This window comes from Hypanus sabinus, chromosome 26 (genome assembly GCF_030144855.1).
Source record: "Hypanus sabinus isolate sHypSab1 chromosome 26, sHypSab1.hap1, whole genome shotgun sequence".
Taxonomy (NCBI): Eukaryota; Metazoa; Chordata; class Chondrichthyes; order Myliobatiformes; family Dasyatidae; genus Hypanus; species Hypanus sabinus.
The window spans coordinates 40806281-40828736 of NC_082731.1; the positions used below are offsets into that span (position 1 = coordinate 40806281).

The window sequence follows — 22456 nt, forward strand, 5'->3', positions numbered from 1 at the left end:
TTTACTTGTGTGTCCGCAATTCACTTCCTCTGTAATTGCAACAATATATTCTGCACTCTTTTAAGACCATAAGATGTAGGAGCAGATTTAGGCCATTTGGCCCATCAAGTTGGCTTCGCCATTTCTTCATAGCTGATCCATTTTCCCTTTCAGCCCGAATCTCCTGCTTTTCCCCCGTATCCCTTCATGCCCTGACCAATCAAGACTCCATCAACCTCTGCCTTAAGTATACTCACTGACGTTGCCTAAACAGCCGCCTGTGACAATGAGTTCCACAGACTCACCACTCTCCGGCTAAAGAAATCCCTTCTCATCTCCACTTTTATTGCCTTGCTTTCATCCTCCCTTGAGGTATTGTGTACAAAATCATTGTCTGGATGGCGTGCAATCAAGAACTTTTCACTCTATCTTGGTGCACGTGACAACAATAGCCAATTACTGTATGAAGCTGCAGATCTACAGAGCTGGATCTCTGTGCTAAAGAAAAATAGTTTAGTTTGCCTGTGGCATTTATAACTTTCTCCAAATATGGTTGGCTATTTTTTCCTGATCTATCTTATGTCAAAATTGCAGTTGTTTTCTCCAAGGGATTATTAAGCTCTGCAGAATAAGCAGGATACCTCACTCAATGTCAGTGTTTGAAGTCCATTAGTATACAGTACTCTGCAAGAGTCTCAGGCACATATAGAGCTAGGGTGTCCAGACTTTTGCACAGTACTGTATTTGTCAATGTTGAACAGAAAGCGAGTTTGTAAATATGATGGGAGCATAGGATGTCGGGAATGGCGAGGGTGGAGCACTGCAGGAGGGAGGCAGAGAAGGTGTGCCAGGGGTGGGGTGGCATGTGTGTAAACACATGCCCAGTCCTGAGCCACCAGGCAAGCTCACTTGATGCCAAACAATCAGTTTATTGATCATTACAGAAAGTCTCTGTGGTGCTTCCCTCTCCCTTCCCCTTTCCCCAACCATGATTTTCCTCTCCCTGCCCCCTTCCCACTCTCAGTCCACAACAGAGACCCAGATCAGAATCAGGTTTATCATCACTCACGTATGTCTTGAAATCCATGGTTTTTTTGCAGCAGTTCAATACATAAAACTACTACGGTACTGTGCAAAAGTCTTAGACACTAACTGCACATATATGCACCGAAGACTTTTGCACAGTGCTATAACTCACACACAACACATCATGTAATATTATCACAAATACTGTACACGCCGAAGATTAATTTTAACGTTATTATCTTCATGCTCTTGCTCTTCAAGTGGAGAGAATGATTAACAAGAACTAGAACTGCAACAGATTTATGCAAAACCCCCGCTGTGTTGGTAATGTATTTCAGTAAAGAGGACTTCCTGTTCATACCCAGCATAGTCATTAGGAAACACTACCATGCACGTTTGGCAGACCCTGAAAGTACTTAAATTAAGTTTGAGTTCAAGTTCAAGATTTGTTGTCATTTCGACCATATGCCACCAGACAAAACAACGCTTCTCCAGAACAAGGTGCACAGCACAGAACGTGTAACTCACACACAACCCAGTCAGTACTATCGCCACAGATAAAATAACAAATAATAAGGTGCATTTATGTCACAAGCAAACAGTGTAATTAAACCATTCGACTTATTTCAAGGGCTCCTACGGAGAAATGGCGCCGCGGTATTGTAGAGGTTAGCGTGGAGGGTATTACAGCTTGGGACACTCTGGAGTTCAGTTCTGGTGCCGGTCTTTAAGGAGTCTTTTTGCACGTCCTCCTTGTGCTTTGCGTGGGTTTTTACCAGGTCCTCTGGTTTCTCCCCACAGTCCGCAGGCGCAGCAGCTGGGGTAATTGGGCATTGTAAATTGTCCCATGATTAGGTTAAGGTTAGTTGGGATTTGGTTCCTTGGTTCCTAAGGTTGGCATAGCCGGGGGGGGGGGGGGGGGAGTGATAGTGGGGATAAGCTCCCACTACCTATAAAGTGCTCCAAATGTCGTGTGTCTCTAACAGCCTCTGACAACCAAGTCCAACTCTTGGCCTTCACGTGTGGCTTAGCCACTAGGCCCGGTGGAACTGTTTCTACTGACAAGAGGAGGGGCAACGCTGGACCACTGGCGCCTCAAAACCAGTTGCTTCAGGCAGGTGAGGCTCGTCAGCCTTGGTCAGCAGCCTGCCTAGGAGAATGAAAACTCTGATTTTAAACCTCTGCTGCCTTGCGGCTGTACCCACCCATGGGAAAGGCTTCGGAAATCCTGAGGCAGTTCGATGTTGTTTATAACTTCACTCTGGCAACCTCTGCGACGACACTGGTGCCGAGCTGTATTGGCGCTTGCCTTTCATTTTGACCGTATCAGTGATGTGGAGAGGGGGAACCTGCTTCACGGGCAGCAGCCGGTTCTACAAATCTTCCTGCCCAGGCTTGCGCCCTGGAGAGGGCACAGCCCACCAGAGGAGCAAGCCCAAGATCCCCCGGGATCGACAGCCGCCAATGTCAATCAGGTTTGTCACCAGTTGCTAGGGCAGTGTGGCTTGGAGGGCTAGAAGGGCCTATGTCACACTGTATTGCTAAATAAATAGGATAGCAAGTGTCAATATTGGTCCTCTTGAAGATTAGAAAGGTCATCTATGCATGGAGCTGGAAGAGATGGAGAAGATCTTAAATGGATCTTTTGCACCTGTAGTCACTCAGGCTCTATAGAAGTGAGGTAAAGCAGCACTGGCCTCATGGAACCTATACAGATTACGAGCTCTCTGTATTGAGACAGATTAGGGTGGATACATCTCCAGGGTCTGACAAGATATTCTCTTGGACCTTATCGGAGGTTAGCGCAGAAATTGCAGGGGCCCTAACATCCTTACCCACAGATAAGGATTTTTTTGTCCAGCTGTTTAAGAAAGACTCTTAGAATAAGATGGGAAATTATAGGCTGGTGAGCCAAACATCAGTAGCGGCTAAGTTCTACGTTCTATATCGGCGTACCGGCCCTGGGCCCAGCACATAGATGCAACCATGCAGAAAGGACCCCTAAATCTCCACTTTCTTGGGAGTTTAAGGAAATTCGGTATGTAATCAAAGGCCCCAGTAAACCACAACTGATGAATCCTAACTGGATGCATCACGGCCTGCTTGGGAATCCTAACTTCCCTGAAGTCTTTAATGACCAAAACCTGAACAGTGGGTGTTAGGAACGAACTGAGCAGCAGAATCCCTACAGGCTTTTGATGTGGTGAATTCCAAACATAGACATGAAAAGATAATGATTAAACAGCTGACCAACCACTGCCACATGGGATTTCCATGAAAAAACTCTCTCGGTGAACGTTAGCGTCGGGCGGCTCCAGGACAGGCCTTTGGAACCTGGTTAGCAGTGATTTGGGTGAGAGGACAGAGAGAAAATGATTGAGAGAGTGAGAGAAAGAAGAGAGAGGGAGGGAGAGGGAGAGGGAGGAGGGGGAAGGGGAGGAAGAGGGGGAGGGGGAGGGGAGAGGGAGAGGGGTGAGGGTGAATGAAGGACAGAAAAAAGAGAGTGTGAGAAAGGTAAAGAAAGATCTCACTGGCTCCTTGGATGACCTGGACAATAGCAAAACCTACGTCAAATGGTTTACTGTTTACAATTTAGCGTTCAACATCATTCTAACCTCAGTACAAACCAACAAGGTCTAAGTGCCAGACCTCTGTATCTCTCTCTGAAGCTGAACCTTCGTCAGCAGGACACCACAGTCTGTGCAGATCAGAAATAACATTTCCTCGTTGACCATCAATACTGCCACACCTCACTGACAATCAACACTGCGTGCTTAACCCACTGCTCTACTCTCTCTACACCCATGGCTCTAGCTAGGCACAGCTCAAATGCCATCTATAGACTTGCCAATGACACAACTATTGTTGGCCAAATTTCAGATGGTGTCGAGGAGGGGTACACGAGTGAGATAGTTCAGCTGGTTGAGTGGTGTCGCAGCAACAACCTTGCACCCAACGCCAGCAAGACCAAGGATTTGATTGTGGACTTCAGGGAGGGGGAAGTTGAGGGAAAACACACCAGTCCTTATCGAGAGATCAGCAGTGGAAAAGGTCCTGGGTATCAACATCTCTGAAGATCTATCCTGGGCCCAACGTATTGATGCAATCACCAAGAAGACACAAAAGAAGCTATATTTCATTAGGAGTTTCAAGAGATTTGGTACATCAATAAAGACTCTAGCAAACTTCTACAGATGTACCGCGGAGAGCATTCTAATGTTGCATCATTATCTAGTATGGAGGAGCTATTGCAGAAAGTTGTAAACAGCTACCTCCAACATGGGCACTACCCTCCTCAGCACCAAGGACATTTTCAAAAGGTAATGCCTCAAAACAGTGCCACCCATTGTTGAGGACCTCCAGTACCCAGCGCTTGCCCTCTTCTGATTGCATCCTCCAGGGAGGAGATACAGGAGCCGGAAGGCACACACTTAATGTTTTAAGAACAGCTTCTTCTCCTCTGCCAACAGATTTCTGAATGGACAATAAACCCATGAACACAACCTCGCTATATTTTTCTACCTTTTTTCACTACTTATTTAATTTAAATTATATAATCTATGTATTTTTCACTGGAACTTATAGATTTTTATTATGCAATGCACTACTGCTGCTGCAAACCGCAAATATTATGACACATATGAACAATATTAAGCCTGATTCTGTTCCTGTTTCTGAGAGAGAGCGAGTGAAAATGCGTCTCTGTGTGTGTGAGAGAGAGCGAGAGACTGAGCATGTGAGTGAGAGAGACAGAGAGTGTGAGAGACAGACTGAGAGAGAGAGAGTGTGTGAGTGAGAGAGACAGAGTGTAAGTGAGACAAGAGTGTGAGAGAGAGAGACTGAGAGTGTGAGAGAGAGAGACTGAGAGTGTAAGAGAGAGAGAGTGTGAGTGAGAGAGACTGAGTGTGAGAGAGACTGAGAGTGTGAGAGAGAGAGAGAGAGACAGTGTGAGAGAGAGTGTGAGAGAGGGAGAGACAGTGTGAGTGAGAGAGACTGAGTGTGAGAGAGACTGAGAGTGTGAGAGAGAGACAGTGTGAGTGAGAGACTGAGAGTGTGAGAGAGAGAGTGTGAGTGAGAGAGACAGTGTGTGAGAGAGAGAGACAGTGTGAGAGAGAGACTGCGAGTGTGTGAGAGAGAGAGAGTGAGTGTGAGAGTGTGTGTGTGAGAGACAGAGTGTGTGGTATGTGTGAGAGAGAGTGTGTGAGAGAGTGAGTGAGAGTGAGTGTGAGAGAGTGTGTGAGTGAGAGAGACAGAGTGTGTGAGTGAGACAAGAGTGTGAGAGAGAGAGACTGAGAGTGTGAGAGAGAGAGAGACTGAGTGTAAGAGAGAGAGACAGTGTGAGAGAGAGACTGAGAGTGTGAGAGGGAGAGACAGTGTGAGTGAGAGAGACTGTGTGAGAGAGACTGAGAGTGTGAGAGAGAGACAGTGTGAGTGAGAGAGACTGAGAGTGTGAGAGAGAGAGACTGAGAATGTGAGAGAGAGTGTGAGTGAGAGAGACTGAGAGTGTGTGAGAGAGAGAGAGAGAGACAGTGTGAGAGAGAGACTGCGAGTGTGTGAGAGAGAGAGAGAGTGAGTGTGAGAGTGTGTGTGTGAGAGACAGAGTGAGTGTGTGGTATGTGTGAGAGAGAGTGTGTGAGAGAGAATGAGTGAGAGAGAGTGAGTGTGAGTGTGAGAGAGTGAGTGTGTGAGAGAGTGTGTGAGAGAGTGAGTGTGTGTGAAAGAGTGAGTGTGAGAGAGTGAGTGAGTGTGAGAGTGTGTGTGTGTGAGACAGAGTGAGTGTGTGGTATGTGTGAGAGAGAGGGCAAGAGTGAGAGTGGGAGAGAAAGAGGAGAAGAGGGGGGAAAGAGAGAGGTATTAGAGCAATGGAGTTATATTTGGTTTGGTAGAGAACTCAGTTAAAAGACCTTGAGATGGTATGTATTTAACGTTGATACAGATCTGTGTAAAGAGAGCAAGGAAACCCCGATGAAAGATCTTCAGCCTGAAATATTCACCATCTGATGAAAGCACCGGCAGGGAATTTCTCTTGTAAACCACTGTAAAAGATGCGTGGGGGTAAATAGCTCCCTTCCCTCCACACACGCCCAACTCAACCTCCATGCACTGAGCTCCAGCGTGGCTTTATTTCCAGTAATCTCGCTGTCACCATCATCATCATTTCGCGGCCGCCTAATGGCGAGGCGATGTGAAACATCAGCTCGGTGCTGAGTGACACACGCAGCTGCTGGACGGCAGAGAAGAATGAAACCAGCATCTCCACATCATCCAACAGCAAACAGCAGTAAAAATAAAACTAATCATAACCGCAAGGGATTCTGCAGATGCTGGAAATCTGGAGCAACCCACAGGCGAGAAAGGGCCTTGAGAGAGTGCGCCTAGAAGGCAGGTCTTCAGGATTTCAGCGCTAGGATTTAATTGGCAACCTGAAGGAGAAGGGTGAATAAGTGGAGGTTTTCAGGGAGGGAGTTCCAGGTTTTGGGATTAGACACCTCTTGAGGACTGATGAAAATTGGGATGCACATGAAGCCACAGGAGGAGGAGTCCAGGGGCAGGGCTCCCCAACTTGGGGTCCAAGGGCCCCTTGGTTAACGGTAAGGCTCCATGGCATAAAAAGAGTTGGGAACCTCTGGATCGCAGAGTTTTCTTTGTACCCATCGCATTCCAGATAGAATCGTAGAGTCACTGAATCGGTTGGATTCTCCACATATCTCCACCCTGTTACGAATGTAGGTTTGGGCTAGATGGGCCCTAGGCTCAAACCTACATGGATGACAGGGTGGAGATATGTCTCTACCAAAGGAGCTTCTTCCCTCCACTAGCCCGCAGGTCACCCTTGCACAAGATGTACAACCTACTTAGACCCCTCTCCCCACCAATTAAGGTCATGGGAGCAGGTGGCGGATTGTCGTATGAGCAGCCGGTGCTTATCACAAGTTCTGGTTATGCGACCGTGGATGTCAGGCAGACAATCTCTGAAGGGTATTGATAGTGGTTGGGGGTCACTCATCTTCTGAAGTCACTGCCCAGAAGAAGGCAATGGAAAGTCACTTCTGTGGAAAAATTTGCCAAAAAAAACCCCAATCATCTTCACGGAAAGTCCATGATCGCCCACACGGCACACAATGATGGTAATGGTGACTGTTATTCTGCCTACTCCCATCCACCAACATCTGGACCATAGCACCCTATACCTGTCCATGGACCTACCCAAATTTCTCCTATGAAATTGCTCTTACAAAATATCTCTTAAGATTCTAACAACTACTGAGTAAATATAAATACGATGCTGACTCGCAACTCTGGTACATATATTTTTTAAAAAGTTTAAGAACATCTTTCCTGCCTACCCGGCAGACAGAGATAGAGACTTAAAGTACTGTGCAACAGACTAGGGCAGAAATTTATAGCTAGGGTGCCTAACACTTTTTCACAGTAATGTAATAATTTTATGTATTGCACTGTACAGCTGCTGCATAAAGAAACACACTTCCTAACATACGTGAGTTTCAAAGATTTCAAAGGTACATTTAATGGCAGAAAAATGTATGCATTCTAAAATTACATACACATTCTAAAATTCTTTTTTCTTCGCAACCATCCACGAAAGCACAGGAGTGCCTCAAAGAATGAATGACAGTTAAGTGTTAAAACTCCAAACCCACCCATCCCCCCTCAGCTCCCCCCTCCCACGGGTGAGCAGCAACAAAGCAGTGACCACCCCCCCACCAGCAATAAAGCATCGGCACCCCCCCCCCCATCGGGCACTCAAGCATGCAGCAATGCAACAATGAAGATAGAGACTTGCAGAACCCCAAAGGCTGCTTGTTCACCTGGTAATTTGACCTACCACAGGCTCTCTCTCTCTCTCTCCCAATAAGGGAAAAAGAGGTGTCCCCGTTTCATCTGATGATAAACCTGATTCTGATCTGTGTGGACTGAGAGTGGAAAGTGGGCAGGGAGCGGAGAATCGTGGTTGGGAAAGGGGAAGCGGCGGAAAGCACCAGAAAGACATTGTGTAATGATCAATAAACCAATTGTTCAGAATCATATGATCTTTTCTGGTGTCTCAGGGCTGGGTGTGTCTGCAGCCACTCCACCCCAGGCCCTGGACTCCTTCTCTGCCACATGACCCTCCCGTGGCGCTCCACCCTCGCCATTCCCAACATCCTATGCTCCTGCCCGATGTCCAAACTTGCTCTCCGCTCCACGTTGACAAGTACGGTACTGCACAAAAGTCTTCGGCACACTAGCTATATGTGCCTGAGACTTTTGCACAGTCCTGTAGTTTAATATGTCATTGAAGGACACTCCGGCCCTCCTCACATGCACAGCAGAGAGGTAACATGAACCGGACACTGGACTCTCAGCAGCAGTCCTTCAGTGATGATACACTGTGTTGGAAGGCACCATTGATAAATTAACATCGTTATTGTCAAGACTCTAACTGTAGAAAAGGTTTAAAGTTGAATCTTAAACTTTGTTATAAAGTTGCTTGAAAGCTTATGAAGAATCTTATCTCCACGGCTTACAGGAAAATCTTGAAGAACATCTAGAAACTGTTGTGCAATACCAGAGAAGTGGCTGACAAAAAGGTTCCAAGTTTACTCTGAAATGGTAAGTCAGCCTCACAATGCAGTTTTTCAGGGCTGTGACCACACTCTTTGACATTAAGAGATTCTGTTGAGGATATTTTCACACAACAGAAACTTATTAAAGACATTGAGACATCAACAACATTTTCATTTGAGTTGAATTGTCTTTTCCTAAACCTTACTTATATTATCCTTAATTATTTGGATGGAGGTTCGGAGTTATTGGCACTACTGTATATGTACTTAATATTATTCAATGACCCATGTTGGTTAGTGTTTTTTTTTTTGGTTTTTTTCCCTCTTTTTGGGGGGGGGGGTCTTTCTTTTTTTTTCTTTTTGCTTCTTTGTTCATTAATGTTCTGAGTTTGGGAGGTTATATATTTTTATTATTATATAATGTCTATTTAAACTATTAATTAATTATGTACTCTCAAACACCTTGTATTCATGTTTCATTTATGTTTGTTTAAAATTAATAAAAAGATTTACAAAGAAAGAAAAAGAGACATCAAACTCTATTTGCTGGAGTTTAGAAGGAGAATCTCATTGAAACAAACTGGATATTAACAGGCCTAGTTGGAGTAGACATAGAGAGTATGTGTCCAATAGTAGGAGAGTCGAGGACCAGAGGCCACAGCCTCAAATGGTAGAATATCCTTTTAGAACAGGGGTTCCCAATCTTTTTTGTGTCATGGAATCTTACCATTAACCAGGCGGGCTGTGAACCTCAGACTGGAAATCTCTGCTTTGAAACGCAATGATGAGAGATTTCTTTAACTGAAGGGTGGTGGATCTGTGGAATTTATTGCCGTAGATGGCTGAGCAGGCCAAGTTAGTGGGTGTATTTTAAGAGGAAGTTGATAGGTTCGTGATTAGTCATGGTGTCAAAGGTTACAGGGAAAAGCAGGAGAATGGAGTTGGGTGGGGTGGGAGTAAATCAGCCATGTTGGAATGTCAGAACAGACTCAAAAGGCCATATGGCCTAATTCAGCTCCAATCTCTTATGGACTTATCGCAGTATCTAATTATAAATATAGCACCTGCTTCCTTAACTAAAGACACACTTGGATTTAACTTTAGGGAAAATAGCTGTATCTCTTGTTATGAGGAGGCTACAATCTTAACCTGAGCCACAGAGATAGCCCACCGTGTTTGTGCTGGCTGTCAAATTCAAGTTCAAGTTCACCTGACTGTACCTCTAGTCAACCAAATGAAACAGCATTCCAATGGACCATGGTGCACCCAACAAACATATATCACACACAGCACTACAGTACTGTGCAAGAGTCTTAGACACACACACACACACACACACACACACACGCACACACACTACTGTAGTAATTTTATGTATTGCATTGTTGCCACAAAAAAAGTAACAAATATCCTGATATATGTGAGTGATGATAAACCTGATTCTGATCTGGGTCTCTATTGTGGACTGAGAGTGGGAAGGGAACAGGGAGAGGGAAATCATGGTTGGGGAAAGGGGAAGGGAGAGGAGATGGAGTGGGAATGACCGGAGAGACATTCTGTAATGATCAATAAACCAATTGTTTGGAATCAAGTGACCCTGCCTGGTGTCTCAGGGCTGGGGTGTCTGCATCCACCCCTGACTCTCCTTCTCTACCACCAGTCCCACACCCCTCCCAGGGCACTCCACCCTGGCCACTCCCAACACCCTTTGCTCCCGCCAGAGTTACAAACTCTCTCTTCGCCCCACGTTGACAAGTACAATACTGTGCAAAACAAAACATTAGCTCAGATAAAATAGTCTATTTCAAAATGCATGTAGTGCTCAGCACTAAACAGTAAACAATACAGTAAATAGCTCGCTACCCTAGTGATGAGACCGTAATGGAGGCAATTCATTCATACTGCTCCTGTCACAACCACGCTTCAGCAGAGCAGTAGATACGGCAATTGCGCTTGTGAATATACACGTGTCAGCTAATTATCATCTCATTGTGATAGTGTTTAACTCCATTCTTCGCAGCACGGAGCACAGCAATGTTTCGCTGCCTGCTTGCTTTCGGCCTTGCCTGGGAACTTGGACTGTCCGGTCAACGGACTCTGAAGACTAGCGATATTAGTTTTATATTTACCGATAGTTCTTTTCAGCCACAGTGTAGGCTTCGTTTTCCGTTTGAGAGTTTTATTTAACGGCCCTGTTTGGCCGGACGTTTAATGTTTTCTTTTCCCTTTAACACGATCCACATTAACGTCTGTGAACCATCGACCCTAACCCTCCGCACGTTGGCCATATCCCTCCCCCTCTGGAGGATATTGTGGCCCGATGTCTTGCAGCTTCGTGCTGCAGAATAATGCAACCATCAAGATCGCTTACACTAATCTATCTTAAAGTTCCAAATTTCCCACGAACTCTCTGCGAACGTGACCACTCACCTACACGCGAGCAATTTAGTGGCCAGTTCATTCGTTGTGTCTTGTCGTATGACTTGAGCGATTATGGTCTTTCCATGACCATAATTGCTCTTAGCAATTTTTTCCTACCAAAGTGGTTCGCCAATACCTTCTTCTGGGCGGTGTCTTTGCAAGACGGGTGACCCCTGGCCATTATCAATACTTCAATATCATAGGGCATGACGCATTGCAGGTGAGAGGGGTGAAGTTCACAGGGGATGCGAGGGGTAAGAATTTTACTCAGAGAATGTCGGTAGAGGCAAAAACATTGGACACGAAGGAAGTTTGGATAGGCAGATGTATGTACGAAAGATGGAAGGCTATGTAAATCGTATAGCTGAGGGGGATTAATGTTTGGATGTTTTTGATTTGCCTTTAAGCGGGTTTTTCGGCGCGACATTGTGAGCCGAATGGCTTGATCCTGTGCTGTATTCTTCCACGGTTTATGTCCTTCAGAGATTGTCTACCTGGTGTCCGTGGTCTCATAACCAGGACTTGTGATCTGCACCGGCAGCTCGTATGACCGTCCACCGCCTACTCCCGTGGCTTCACGTGATTCTGAATGGCGGGGGGTGGGGGAGCTAAGCAGGTGCTACACCTTGCCCAAGGGAGACCCGCACGCTAGTAGAGGGGTAAAAGCGCCTTACGCCTACTTTGGTTGAGACGTATCTCGACCCGCCACCCGAGCAGTCTACCAACCAGGCAGGATGAGTTTGGCACGAAGGAAGGTTTTGGCGCACCCACTGGAAACCTGCAGCCTCCAAACAGACTGTGCCAGAGGTGCGGGTGGAACTTGAGTGTCTGGACCGACGAGGCGGCAGCTCACGACGTGCGCAAGGCTGACATTTAATAAACCCTTCCGCCCCAGTCGCCCTGCCTCAGTGAATTATTGCCAGCTTCCACGCACGGCTCCTGCAAGAGAACCGCAAGCTTGTGGTCCGGACTGGAGGCTGGCGTGCCTCAGCGGCTCGGAGACCCATGTCCGCTAGGGTCGGGGCATTTCGCTTTGGCTCTTGTTAAGGGTCACCTGTGCCTACCAGGTCAAAGGGTCGAGGCCAGGCTCGGAGGGGTCCACCGGTCCTCCAGGTTCGGGGGGTGGGGGGTTTCGGCTCAGGACTCACCACCCCGACTGATCAAACAAAATTGTTGTGGGAACAGCAATGAAAAGTCCTTCTACAGCACCTCCGCGAGCGACGGCATTCCCGAGCCTCGCTGCCAGCAGTGCAAACCGAGACGAAGCTACTGACACGATGAAGGAAGCCCGGGGCACCGCCAGAATAAACAGTGTCATAGAAAAATATAGCGGAGAATCAGTCCCGTCGGCCCGTCAAGTCCGTGCCAACCCATTTAAATTGCCTACTCCCACTGACCTGCATGCAGCCCATGGCCCTCCATACCCCTACCAAACACGTACCTATGCAAACTTATCTTGAACATTGAAATCGAGCTCAGATGCACCACTTGCGCCGGCAGCTCATTCCACACTCTCACAACCCTCTGAGTGAAGAACTTTCCCCTCATATTCCCCTTTTCACTGTTCACCCTTAACCCATGACCTCTGGTTGTAGTCCCACCCAACCTCAGTGGGAAGACCCTGCTTGCAGTTACCCTATCTACAACCCCTCATAGTTTTGTACGCCTCGATCAAATCTCCTATCAAAGAGGTGGAAAAGGTGACTGGTTTCAAGTTCCTGGGTGTCAGCATCTCTAACGATCGATCCTGGACCCAGCATATCGATGCAGCTACGAAGAAGGCGCGGCATTCGCCTTCCATGAGGAGTTCGAGGAGAATTGGTATGTTACCAAAGATAGGGGCAATTTCCCACAGGTGAGCATTCTAACCGGCTGCATCACCGTCCGGTGTGGGGGTGGGGAGGAGGGGGGCACTTCACAGGATCAAAATAAAAGCTGCAGAAAGTTGTAAACTCAGTCATCATGGGCTTTAGCCTCCCCAGTTTCGAGAACGTCCTCTACGAGCGGTGCCTCAAAAAGGCGGCATCCATCATTCAGGACCCCCATCACCCAAGACACACCCTCTTCTCGTTGCTACCATCAGGGAAGAGGTACAGGAGCCTGAAGACACACACTCAACGATTCAGGAACAGCTTCTTCCCCTCTGCCATCCGATTTCTGAATGGACACTGAACCCATGAACACTATCTCACTACTTTTTCTCTCTCTCTCTTTTTGCTCTACCTATTTTCACTTTGTAAAAACGTATACTTGCTGTATTTTACAGTTTTTGTTCTTATGTACTGCTACAACAACCTCCACAACATATGCCAGTGATATTAAACGCGATTCCGAGTTTAGCACTGTCATTACCTGGAGGGATGGCGTGCCGGTAACTAGGAAACCAGCCGACTGCAGCACGTTACACCAACACTGGGTTTAAAGTGCAGCTTCCTTTCACTGAATATAACTTTGCAAACCGCCCCGCCAGTGGATCTGAACTCGCCATCCTGGCCCCAACAACACGTCCCAGGACACTCTCCCCCGAGTGCGTTCTGTCGCACTGTGCAAAGAGAGCGGGCGATGTCGCCGACGCGAGCGGGTTCGGTTCACGAATGCGGGGACTTACCGTCAGGGGAAGGGAGCAGATGCCGAATATAGTGGTCATCAAAGCCAGCAGAATGAGGTGGTCCACCTCCTCCTCCCGCTGCCCGAAGACACTTCTCCTCCTCTTCTGCGAGGTCAGCACCGAGCCCCTCCGCGACCGCTGGCCTTTGCGCATCTTGCAGAGGCTGACGATGACCGAGGCGTTGCACAGCAGGATGGCCACGATCAGGAAGGCGATGAGGCTGGCGTACAGCAGAGAGAAAGCCACCACGGAGCTGTCCGCCGACTTCATGTCCACGAAGCACCAGGTGCCCGGGCAGTACTGCTTGTGCTTCCCGAAATCGAGCATGGGCAGGACGCAGAAGAGGAAGCTGAAAATGTAGATCGCCGGCAGGACAGTCTTGGCGTAGGTTCGGTTGACGTGCTGCGAGTAATAATAGGGGTAACTGATGGCCAGGCAGCGCTCCACCGCCATTGCACACAGGATGAGGGTGGGGGCCAGCCCAAAGAAGATCATGGCAGTGGAGAAGAGATTACAGAGAGTCCGGCCCCCAGCCAGACCAATCATGGACTTCTTCTTGGCGTACTCCACGAACACGATGGGACTAAGGAAGCACGTCCCCAACAGGTCGGTGACGACCAGCCCGGTCACCAAGATGAGGAAGACGGACGACTTGGCTCTCAGCTCCTTCCTGTGCATCCCGAGGATGACCAAGGCCAGAAGGTTCCCCAGCAGACCCAGCAGGAACATCACGATGCTCACCAGAGGCGTGCCGATGGTCGGGATCTCGGTCATCTCGTCGCATGAGCTGTTATTCATCGCGGCCGGGATTCGCTCCGACAAAGAAAGTTGCTCAGAAGTTGCTGAGTCTGGGGAGTCGGTGCCCTGCCGCGAATCCTCCGCCCTCCTCCCCTCTCATGCTCACACCTTTCCTGCCCGGCCAGACGCCGAACGCTGACTGAGAGGAGAAAGAGCGAGAGAGGGCTGGTGACTTGATCTGAAACTAGAGCATTTGTATCTGAGAATTGGGGGCGGGACCTCTGGCGCTGACAGTTCCGAGAGAGAAGAACTCTTAAAGCCGTATCGCCTTCGGAAGGCGAAGCCCAATCTAACGTCAGGAAGAGTGGAATTTGTACACCATGCTCCAAAATCCCAGATCCCCGCTAGAAACCTCTCCCCTCTTTCTTCAACTACTCAATTTAAATCAACTCAAGGCAAGTTTATTGCCATTTAGCTATATGCATGTATTTAACATATATAAGCATTGAATGCATATAGAAGCTAGATAACATTTCTCCAAACCGGGGTGTAAAGCACACGTAACACACGCCAACTTATGAAGGTAAGATTAAAATCTACAGATGAATCACGCATAATTAACAAGCTAAAGTCCATTAATATTAGACACTGTAAGGCACAGGACAGATTCATAGATGACGCTATGCGGCAGGGAGTTCAGAAGCCTCACGGCCAGAGGGAAGAAACTATTTGGCATCCCCAAACAAGAGGAAGTCTGCAGATGCTGGAAATCCAAGCAACACACACACACACACGCATCCTCCAGAATTTTGTGTGATATCCGATGGATGGTAGGGAGACTCCTCTGGTCCTCTCAGCTGTTCTCACAGTCCTCTGTAGGGACCCCTCCACACCAGATGGAGATGCAGCTTGCCAGAAAGGCAAGAGATTGTTTACAAGCCAATGATGCTCTTGTAAAATTCATCTCGATGTGGAAGGAGGAGACCGTTACTTGCCCCACTCTCTTTCGGAAGTGGAGGCAACTACTGCTGCACGAATGTTGGGAGTCAGTGAAGTCGGTAAATGATAGTTATTGACTAATCAATAAATTCGGGGGGGGGGGATCGTCTCCTCACATCCCCCTCCCCAAAAAAATTCAAAATGATAATGTGAGATCTTTCATGCGCGGATGTGCGGAAACTAGAGAGAGCTTGTCCTATGAAGAGACTAGGGAGATTCACGAAGATAATTCCAGGATTGAAGGGCTTGTCCTATGAAGAGCGTTTGATGGCTCATTCAAAAGAACCAGAAGGGATTTCATTGAGAGCTATTGAATGTTGAAAGGCCTCGATAGATTGGATGTGGAGAGGGTGCTCCTATGGTGAGGGAGTCTAAGACCAGACGACACAGCCTCAGAATAGAGGAAAAGAGGAGGAATTTATTTAACCAGAGAGTGGTGAATCTGTGGAATTCATTGCCACATATGGCTGTGGAGGCCAAGTCTCTGGGTATAGTTAAGGCAGAGGTTGATGGATTCTTGATTGGTCAGGACATGAGGGGATAAGGGGAGGTGACAGGAAATGAGGGCTGAGAGGAAAAATGGATCAGCCATGATAAAATGGTAGAGCAGACTCGACGGGCCAAATGGCCTAACCCTAACTTATGGTCATTAGAAAGGCAGAGATCTCAAAGAATATAAAATCTCAAGAATATTTACCACCTCAGTACAGCTCTGTGTATCGAAGAATTGTTTAGATAGAGTTGGAGCAATGTAAGAACATTGAATATAATATATTCAATATTTTATAGAATAAAGCTGTAAACAAGGTTGAAAGAGTACAGAGAAAATTTACAAGGATGTTGCTGGGTCTGGAGGACCTGAGTTATAAAGGAAGATTGAATAGGTTAGGACTTTATTCTATGGAAGATAGAAGATTGAAAGGAGATTTGATAGAGGTATACAAAATTATGAGAGCTATGGACTGGGTAAAGGCAAGCAGGCTTTTTCCATTGAAGTTGGGTGTGACATGGGTTAAGGGTGAAAGGTGAAATATTTAAGGGGAAGATGAGGTGAAACTCACAAGATGGTGGTGAGAGTGTGATGCATTTAAGAGAAGTTTGGATAGGTACATGGGTGGTAGGGGTATTGAGGGCTATGGTCCCAGTGCAGGTTGATGGGAATAAGTCCCTTAAATGGTTTTGGCATGGGCTAGATACGCCAAGTGGCCTGTTCCTGTGCTGTACTTTTGTAAGACTCTATGAACCCACTGCCTCAATCTACTTACATATCGTAAATTGCAGGACAGCTTTGTTGTCCACCTCTGCACCATCCGCCACAAGCAGGACTTCCTAGTGGACAAACATTTTAATTCCCATTCCCATTCCTGGTCCATCATGTCGATCCACGGCCTCCTCTTGTGCCGAGATGAGGCCACTCTCAGGGCAGAGGAACAACACCTTACATTCTATTCAATGGCACGGTGGTATGAATATTAATTTCTTCTTCTGCACCTTCCTCTGTTCCCCACTCTGACCTTTCACTTCTTCCCTGCCTATTACTTCCCCTGGGTCTCCACCCTCCTTTCCTTTCTCCTATAGTCCACCCTCCTCTTCTATCAGATTCCTTTCTCTCCAGCTCTTTCCCTTTCCCACCCACCTGGCTTCAATTATCACCTTCTACCTATCCTCCTTCCCCAACCCCCATCTTTTTACTCTGGCATCTTCCCCTTTCTTTCTCAGTCCTGATGAAGGGTCTTGGCCCAAAACGTCGACAGTCTGCTTTTTTCCATAGATGCTGCCTGACCTGCTGAGTTCCTCCAGCATCTTGTGTGTATTGTTACGTAGCGCATGATCTGTCTGGATGGTATGCAAACAAAAGTTTCTTTCACTCTATCTCGGTGCATGTGACAATAATAAAACAACTAGCCAGTCATTGTATAACCCCGCCCAGCATACGTTCAGTTATTATCTATCCAGAGCAGACCTCTGCCTTGACACAATAGCTATTGCAAAATGAAAAGTAAAATTGCCAATGCTTGAAATTTAAAATGACAAACAGAATCTGCAAGCACGTGGAGAGAGAAATGGAGTCAACACTTCGGGTCGAAGCAGTGCACACAAACCGCTAGGAGAAACTCAGCAAGACAGGCAGCATCTATGGAAAAGTCACCAGTTCTGGGCCAAGACCTTTCACCAGTACTGGGAAAAAAAAATTCAGAACAAGAAAGTGGGGACAGGCGGTGTTTGGCCCCTCTCTTTCACCATTCCCCATTCCTGTTTCCCTCTCTTACTTTATCTCTTTACCTACCCATCACCTCTCTCTGGTAACACACACAAAATGCTGGTGGAACACAGCAGGCCAGGCAGCATCTATAGGGAGAAGCGCTGTCGACGTTTCGGGCCGAGACCCTTCATCAGGACTAACTGAAAGAAAAGATAGTAAGAGATTTGGAAGTAGGAGGGGGAGGGGGAAATGCGAAATGATAGGAGAAGGACGGAGGGGGTGGGGTGAAGCTAAGAGCTGGAAAGGTGATTGGCAAAAGGGATACAGATCTGGAGGAGGGAAAAGATCATGGGACGGGAGGCCTCAGGAGAAAGGGGGAGGTGAACATCAGAGGGAGATGGAGAACAGGCAAAGAGTGATGGGCAGAGAGAGAAGAAAAAAGGGGAGGGGATAAAATAAATCAGGGATAGGGTAAGAAGGGGAGGAGGGGCATTAATGGAAATTAGAGAAGTCAATGTTCATGCTGTCAGGTTGGAGACTACCCAGCCAGTATATAAGGTGTTGTTCCTCCAACCTGAGTTTGGATTCATTTTGACAATAGAGGAGGCCATGGATAGACATATCAGAATGGGAATGGGACATGGAATTAAAATGTGAGGCCACTGGGAGATCCTGCTTTTTCTGGCGGACCGAGCGTAAGTGTTCAACGAAACGGTCTCCCAGTCTGCGTTGGGTCTCACCAATATATAAAAGGCCACACCGGGAGCACCGGACGCAGTATACCACACCAGCCGACTCACAGGTGAAGTGTCGCCTCACCTGGAAGGACTGTCTGGGGCCCTGAATGTTGGTGAGGGAGGAAGTGTAAGGACAGGTGTAGCACTTGTTCCGCTTACAAGGATAAGTGCCAGGAGGGAGATCGATGGGAAGGGATGAGGGGATGTGCACTGTTGTTTCTGCCCCTTCCCTTTCTTCCATGGCCTTCCTCTCCTAACAGATTCCTCCTTCTCCAGCCCTTAATCTCTTTCACCAATCGACTTCTCAGCTCTTTGTGACAACCATGTCACCATATTTCTACACCGATGTTTCTTTTCTTGCAGACGCACACAGTAGAACAGAGAAACATGATAGAATCGATGAAGAACAAGACCCAAAGACTGACGAGCAACCAATGTGCACAGGAAGACAAACTGTGCCAAGACAAAAAAAAAACAAATTTATAATAATAATAAAGAAATAATACCGAGAACATGTGTTGTACAGCCCTTGAAAGTGGGTCCAGAGGTTGTGCTTGACAATCAGTTCAGTGTTGAGGTGAGGTGAGTAAGTTACAGGGAAAGGTTGAACAAGTTAGGTCTTTATTCTTTGGAGTGCAGAAGGTTGAGGGGGGACTTGATAGAGGTATTTCAAAATTATGAGGGGGATAGATAGAGTTGACATGGATAGGCTTTTTCCATTGAGAGCAGGGGAGATTCAAACAAGAGGACATGAGTTGAGAGTTAGGGGGCAAAAGTTTAGGGGTAACACGAGGGGGAACTTCTTTACTCAGAGAGTGGTAGCTGTGTGGAACGAGCTTCCAGTAGAAGTGGTAGAGGCAGGTTCGGTAAAATTGGATAGGTACATGGACAGGAAAGGAATGGAGGGTTATGGGCTGAGTGCAGGTCGGTGGGACTAGGTGACAGTAAGCATTCGGCACGGACTAGAAGGGCCGAGATGGCCTGTTTCCCTGCTGTAATTGTTACATGGTTATTCACGCTGGTTCAGGAGCCTGATGGTTCAAGGGTTCACCACCTGAACCTGGTGGTGTGAGCCTGAGGCTCCTGTACTTCCTTCCTGACGGTGGCAGCCTGGATGGGGGGGGGGGTGTCCTCGATGATGCTTTGTTGCGGAGGGGCTCCACGTAGATGTGCTCAGTGCTGGGGAGGCCTTTTTCTGCGGTGGAGCCACTTTTCTGTTCTTGGGCACTGGTGTTTCATTTTCATTTTTAGAATCTTTAGAATCTTTTTAATTGGTACATAATCTTCTACAAGCTGAAGAGAAAAAGAGCTGATCGTAATATATGAAAATGAAAAAAAATTAATAAGGAAATGGAGGAAAAAAAGAAAACACCAACTAACTAAAAAAAAACCCTGCTAACTACAAAAAAAGGGGGGGGACCCATTAGGATCAACCCCCGGAGCAATACGTCTTACCATCATCTATATATATAAAGGAAAAGAAACATCAACCGCCAATTCATGTTTCTCCAGAATAAAATTGGAAGGAAACCATATAAAATAATTCAAATTAAATGATAACTTTTGGCAAAAGAGCCTCATCTTCTCTCAAAATCAAGTCGAGGATCAAAAGTTCTACTTCTAATTTTTTCCAAACTGAGACATAACATTACTTGAGAAAACCATTGAATTAATGTAAGGGCTGACATTGGTGCTTCCATAGCAGGCCATGATGCAACCAGTCAGGATCTGTGCCACTGTGCACCCATAGAAGATTATCAAAGTTTTAGAAGACATTTAAATGACATTCTATTTGCATCACAGTCATAAGTTAATTCCTTAAGGTTGTTAATAGCTGGGGGTGATAGTGGGCATAAGCTCCCACTACCTATCAAATCCTCGCAATGCTGTGCGTCTCAAACAGCCTCTGGCAACCAAGCCCAGCTCCTGGCCTTCACGTGTGGCTTAGCAACTAAGCCTGGCAGAACCGTTTTACTGACAGGAGAAGGGGCAAAGGTGGGTTAGTGGCACCTTAGAACCAGTCGCTGCGGGCATATAGCCATGGCCGGCAGCTCACCTAGGAGAAGTAACACTCTGATCTCAAAGCCCCGCTTCCCCTGCTCATGGGGAAGGTTCTGGAATAAACCCCGAGAGAAAAGTCCAGAGCTGGAGTCCCTGAGGCAGTCCTACGTTGAGCTCAACACTGACTGACAACTTGATGGCACCAAACTGTATCGGTCTCCGCCGTTCCTTTGGGTTCATCAGATTCGTGGAGAGGGGGAGCTTGCTACCTGGGCAACGGCTTGTTCTCCGTATCGTCCTGCCCGGGATTTGTGTATCCGGACAGCATCCGGATGCAACATCCATGGCCGACCCTGAACAAAGGAGGCCTCATACAGTCATAAGTACGAGGGGTGATTCATAAGTTTGTGGCCTAAGGTAGAAGGAGTCAAGTTTAGAAAACCTAGCACATTTATTTTTCAGCATAGTCCCCTCCTACATTTACACACTTAGTCCAGCGGTTGTGGAGCATACGGATCTTGGACCTCCAGGAAGTGTCCACAGCAGGGGTGATTGATAAGTTCATGGCCTAATGAGATGAGTTATACAGCTCTCGTTACATGCACACACAGTTCAACTCTTCGAGTGATTATGCAGAGAGTTTGAAGTTAGCAATTCATCTCCTTCTACCTTAGGCCACGAACATCAATCACCTCTGATGTTATTTTCCACCCGGCTGGCTTGACCTATCACCTTCCAGCTACCCTCCTTCCCCCACTTCCCCCTTCCCTTTCCGGTCCTGAAGAAGGGTCTCGGCCCGAAACGTCGACTGATCGGTCATTTCCGCAGATGCTGCCTGGACTGCTCCGCGAGCATTTTGTGCGTGATACTTTTCCCCTGGGGAGCATTCTAGGGCTATTAAAACAAAAACTTCATGGCGTTTGCAAAGTGTCTTCCCTCAGGCAGTTAGTCTGAACAATTCTCACTAGTCCACCCTCAGTCTATCTATTACCTCAGTCACTGCACTGTAAACGACTTTTCACCTCGTTTGATAATGCTGCTGACATGGTAAATACAAGGTGGCATTTATATATTTACGCTCATTGTATGCCATATCTGTACTTTAACCTCTAACTTTATTCTTCATGTAATTCTTTATAACTGTTGAATGTTGCTTTTTATCTTGCAAGTCACACCCTGACCAACACAGCACAGCAAATTCCTAGTACATGTTAAAAAGTATTCGACGAATAAAGTTGATGCTTGATCCTTTGCAACTACCCACAAAATGCTGGAGGAACTCAGCAGGCCAGGCAGCATCGATGGAAACCAGTGCAGTTGATGCTTCAGGCCGAAACCCTTCTGCAGGACTGGGGATGAGGAGTAGATTTAAAAGGTGAGGTGGGGGGAGGGGAGACAGAAACACCAGGCGACAGGTGAAACCTGGAGGTGGAGGGCTGAATTAAGGAGCTGGGAAGCTGATTAGCGAGATGAGGCGAGAGAGAGAAAAGGGGGTTGAAATGGAGAAGGGGCAAGGGGGGGGGGCATTACCGGAAGTCTGAGAAATCGATGTTCACGCCATTAGGTTGGAGGCTACCCAGATGGAATATAAGGTGGTGTTCCTCCAACTTAAGTGTGGCCTCATCACGACGTATGGGAATGGGAAGTGGAATTAAAATGGGTGGCCTCTGGGAGATCTGGCTTCTTCCGTTGAATGGCTTGGCGGAGTGGTCACCCAAGCTACGTCGGGTCTTACCGCTGTACGGGAGTAAACACCGGGAGTGTGTGGCCTCCTGTAGATTCAGCATCTCCAGATTTTCTCTTGGTTGTTCATTATCCTTTGTTTGGACAGGACAGTGTTCATATCATGGGAGAGCAAGACACTGCAGAAGGCGTTAAAAGAAGTTTGAGTACGGTCCAAGTTGCATGCAATGTCTCCCGCCCACTCCATAATGTACTGGTTAGGCACAGGAGTACATTCAGCCAGAGACTCATTCCACCGAGATGCAACACTGAGCGTCATAGGAAGTCATTCCTGCCTGAGGCCATCAAACTTTACAACTCCTCCCTCGGAGTGTCAGACACCCTGAGCCAATAGGCTGGTCCTGGACTAATTTCCACTTGGCATTATTTACTTATTATTATTTAATTATTTATGGTATTATATTGCTATATTTCTACACTGTTCTTGGTTGGT

General features: G+C 47.1%; 1 protein-coding gene across 2 annotated transcripts in view; it reads right to left on the bottom strand.

The window, feature by feature from the left end:
• Positions 1-14753, bottom strand: part of ptgir (prostaglandin I2 receptor) — a 168389-nt gene extending 153636 nt beyond the window's left edge. The window contains exon 1 of one of the 2 annotated variants that reach the window (XM_059950924.1): positions 13603-14753. In XM_059950924.1, the coding sequence (XP_059806907.1) occupies positions 13603-14400 (798 nt within the window). In that variant the 5' untranslated portion in view covers positions 14401-14753. The remainder of the gene's footprint in view (positions 1-13602) is intronic. The other variant, XM_059950923.1, reaches the window with a different exon arrangement.
• Between the last annotated feature and the right edge of the window lie 7703 nt (positions 14754-22456).